This window comes from Gavialis gangeticus, unplaced genomic scaffold (genome assembly GCF_001723915.1).
Source record: "Gavialis gangeticus isolate Ggan-Ray unplaced genomic scaffold, GavGan_comp1, whole genome shotgun sequence".
Taxonomy (NCBI): domain Eukaryota; kingdom Metazoa; phylum Chordata; order Crocodylia; family Gavialidae; genus Gavialis; species Gavialis gangeticus.
In genome coordinates this window covers 18,941,300-18,945,871 of record NW_017729016.1, presented here as the reverse complement: position 1 = coordinate 18,945,871, position 4,572 = coordinate 18,941,300, and the positions used below count along the sequence as shown (strand labels likewise).

Sequence of the window (4,572 nt, the reverse complement as noted above, 5' to 3'; positions counted from 1 at the left end):
TCCAGGGGTTTAATTTTCTCCCCACGCTGCTAACATTTTTGCATTCCTGCATGTGCCTCTTGCCCCACCTCAAAGGGGTTTGAGACAGGGCAAGAGGCATGTGCACACTCATCTGGATGCACCCAACTTGTTCATATCGAACGCTCGAATTCTGGTGCTAGTGGCTGAGTTTGGAAAAAGGTTACAATGGCGTACACAGCACTGTTTATCTCTCCACTCTGATCTCTTTAGGAAGTGTATTAATGGAAATGCATTAAACAAACACCCTCCCTGATTTCACGCTTAAACATTGGTACAAAGTGTAGAAAAGAAGCTCAAACGATAAAGATGCAGTCTAACTGATAATTACCACTCATGATTTATCTCTTTGGTGAGTTAATAACTAGCGCTGATTGGAATGTAATTCCATTGCACAGCAATTTGTGGGGGGTTGAAATCTGTTTTTGTTCAGCATTGGAAGGAAGACAAAAAAATCTTTTCCAACTTCCTGCAGAAAGAAAATATAATGGACCAAATTTAGGAGCGAGGTGTTGGGTTTTTTTTGGAGGGGGTGGGAAGGCTGGGAGGATGGGGAGGGAGCAAGTTATTTGTGTGAAGAATAGCTAGAAGTAGAGAGGGTACCAGTGCCAAGTTGTATAGCCTGGACCAATTTAGTATTCAAGGGATGTGTAAAATGAGTGTAACACTTGAAGGAAAGAGAACAGCGATGTAGCAGGAAATGCAATAAATGGAAAAGGGCAAAATAAAACAGCTCCCCAGTTTGTCTTATACTTGCTTGTTAGTTGTTTTTCTGGCTACATTCCCCATCACCTGCTGAATATGCAACTTCTACTGGTGTTAAATATGCACTGAAGCCAAACAGAGCAAGTTACACTTTCCCTCTAACATCTGGTTTTTGACTTGTTGCTACTTAATCCTTCAATAAATTTGTTACAAGGTCTCTTTAACTAAAGAGCTCTTCTCTGCAGCGAAAGTGTTCTGTCCTCTGAGTACAACAGCTGGAAAAATACATGGCCTAAACTTGCCAAATTACAAATCTCTCCCTTCCGTTTCCCCAATCTTGACAGAGCTTCCTGAGAGCATCTTCACAGCTCTATAAAACTAACAGGTAATGCCTTCTCTTGAAGAGGGCAAGTTAGGAGGTCTTGTCCGAAGTCAGGAAGGTTTGTGTACAGATACTGAATTATTTTTAAGCAATAAGCTTATTACTTTGCTTCTATCTTGTTGCTTATCTACTCACAATACCCTGTTGAACCGACCATTAGGCCTCCCAGTTGCACGATAACAGCCAGTGCTTGTTGCAACTACTCTTGCTGCTGGAAGTCCTTGCCTACTAAGGTTTTTATATGGGTAGGTCATTGCATGCAAGTCGTTTGCCTTAGGATTGAGCATCCCCATTATGAGACCTCATCTACACTAGAAAATTGCATCAGCTTAATTAAATTGATTAAAAGAAATCAATAGAGTTAAAGTGGTGCAGACCCTAAGGTGGATACACTTAGATCAATTTAAAGCTTGCACATATCAGTTTGCCTATAATTTGGAAAACTCCTGTAAGCAAAGGCTTAAGCCTATTTAGGTTACCAAATCAAGATAAGCTGATAAAAGTCTGCTTAGAGCGATCTAAATATGTTGACATTATGCGTTTGCAGCAATTTAACTAAAATCAATTGCTATTGATTCTAGCTAAACTGGTGCAACTTTTTTTTTCACACAGACAAGTCTCAGCCTCAGGATATATCCATGCTATGTCAGTGTGTGCTTTGCTCTCCTTTGCTGCATGATTAATTATTTCAGTATGTGCAAGTTGCTATTAAAATAGACCAAACAGGTAGGTTTAAGAAGGAAGTTTTTTAAAAGCATAAACTCTTCCCCTGCTAATGATGAAAACAGCATCTGGCTGCTTATAAATGGGAGAGCTGCTGTTTTGCTGCAACTTACCAGCCTATTTGGACAGCACTGAACTACCAGCTTTTCTCACCTGTAATAAGTGTAAGGAGTGAGATTTGGTATCTCCAGCATCTGGGCATCAGGCTCATTCTCCACCTCGTACAAACTCACCCACTCCTCCTCGTCTCCAAGAACACCAACCTGTGTGTTGGAAATGCGAAAACAAGCATGAATCAGATAACGTAATGTCCACATCTGCAATGCTGATCGTCACTGCTGTGGAAGGCCTCATAGCTTAAACTCCCCCCAATCTGTATATTTTATACGTTGTGGCAGTAAAAATGATACATATGAAACAGCTGCACTGCCAGGCTTCCTTATGTCTGCTAGGACTTCACTGCTGATTCTCTGGGGCAGAATCTAGAAAAGAGAAATGTCATAACGGAGAAGTTAAATCATGTTTGAACTGCCTAGGAGTACTGACAATGTAGAAGTCTTGACCAGTAGTAGAGCTGAACCAGAGAACAGAGTTGATAATAATAACTTTCAGGCAGATCAACTTAGTTGGACGAAGAGGCAAAGCATGTGTCTCCAGAAAATCAGAGAGAGAAATGAAGGAAGGCAAAGAACAAAGGATCATTAGCCTTTATGGTTGTCCTGCACTGAGATCATGCCCTCCTACATGCAGTGCTTTGTATTAATTAAATCACCATACATAACCAAGAGCCAGCTCAGCACAGCCCCTCAGCTACGGAAGTGCTAGTAGGGGCAGAATAATAATAGGATGGTAAAACATCACTTTCCATATGCCATCTCTGGGCATACGGCACTGAAATGTACCCTGACATCTCGTGGGAAGAGCACTCGGCCATATCCGAATGGTCGCAAAGCTTCCTCATGTGCGTGAATGAGCTCTGTCTGACTCAAGAAGTCTATGGACTGACGAGAGGCAAAGTGCTGCTCGACCTGGTACTGGCAATGGGGGATGACTTAATTAGCGACCTAATGATCAAAGGGAAGCTGGGAGACAGCAGCCATGGCTGATTGCCTTCACCAACCACCATAAAGCAGGCAAGTCAGTCAGCAAAGCAGAAGTCCTCGACTTCAGGAAAGCTGACTTTGACAAGCTCAGGAGGCTTGTTGGCAAGGCCCTAAGGAACCGTGACCCAAAGGGGAGGGGAGTTCAGGAAGAGTGGTTGCTCCTCAAGGGAACGATCCTGAAAGCACAAGCAATGTCTATCCCATCTCAGACGAAAGGCAGCAAAAAGGCATAGCAGCCCCCTTGGCTCTGCAGGGAACTAGTGGACCTCCTGCGTCTAAAAAGAAAGGCCTATAATGGATGGAGGCCCGGATCCACCCAAAAGGAGGAATACTCTGCGCTGGTCCAGACCTGTAGGGAGCAAACCAGGAAAGCCAAGGCTGTGACTAAACTCCAACTGGCTACACGTATCAAGGACAATAAAAAGTCCTTTTTTTTAGATATGTGGGGAGCCAGAGGAAAAGCAAGAGTAACACTGGACCCCTGCTAAACCATGCGAGTCAAATGACAACCGACGCCCAGGAAAAAGCCAACCTGCTCAGCAGGTATTTTGCATTGGTTTTTCCACCAGCCCCAATATGGTATGGGATGGCCAGGGCGAAGGAGAACTATTACCTCATATCACTGTTGACCATGTGCAGGAACACCTCGAGAGGTTGGACACCCTCAAGTCAGCTGGCCTGGACAGCTTACACCCCAGGTTACTTAAAGAGCTGGCAAGCATCATAGCTCAGCCCCTGGCACGGATCCTCGAGAACTTGTGGCGCTCAGGCAAAGTGCCCAAGGATTAGAAGAAGGCCAATGTGGTGCCTATCTTCAAGAAAGGGAGGAAAGTTGATCTGGGGAACTACAGACCCATCAGCCTGACCTCCCCATCCCCGGGAAGATCTTGAAGAAAATCATCAAAGAGACCATTCTTGACAAACTGGCTGAAGACAACTTCTTGACCAACAGCCCACACGGGTTTGTTGCGGGTAGGTCTTGCCTGACCAATCTCATCTCCTTTTACGACCAGGTGACCTATCACCTGGACAAGGGAGAAGAGATTTATGCCATATATCTCGACTTTAAAAAAGCTTTCGATCTGGTATCCCACAATCATCTGACAGAAAAACTGGCCAACTGTGGCCTCAGCTACATCACAGTCTGCTGGCTGAAGAATTGGCTTTGAGGTTGGACCCAGAGAGTCATAGTTGATGGAAGTCAATCATTGTGGTGGGCCGTGACAAGTGGGGTCCCCCAAGACCTTGACCTTGGGCCTATCCTTTTCAACATCTTAATTAATGATGCGGACATTGGTGTCAGGAGTGGATTGGCTGAGTTCACTGATGACACCAAACTCTGGGGTAAAGCGTCCACACCCAAGGACAGGATAGTAATCCAAGCCGACTTTGACAGGCTCGGAAAATGAGCGGATGAAAACCTGATGGCCTTCAACTCTGAAAAATGCAAGGTACTCCACCTTGGGAAGAAAAACCCACAGCATGCTCACTGTATCCAATTCTGGGCTCCACAATTCAAAAAGGATGTGGAGAAGCTTGAGAGGGTTCAGAGGAGAGCCATGCACATGATCAGAGGGCATGAAAACAGGCCTTATGATGAGAGGCTGAGAGCTATGGGACTCTTCAGCCTGGAAAAGCGCA

General features: G+C 44.7%; 1 protein-coding gene across 1 annotated transcript in view; it reads right to left on the bottom strand.

The window, feature by feature from the left end:
* The window catches only part of SDK1 (sidekick cell adhesion molecule 1), a 551,260-nt gene that overhangs the window by 154,712 nt on the left and 391,976 nt on the right, over positions 1-4,572 (bottom strand). Inside the window, exon 23 of the mRNA XM_019512615.1 lies at positions 1,982-2,091. Within this exon, the coding sequence (XP_019368160.1) occupies positions 1,982-2,091 (110 nt within the window). The remainder of the gene's footprint in view (positions 1-1,981; positions 2,092-4,572) is intronic.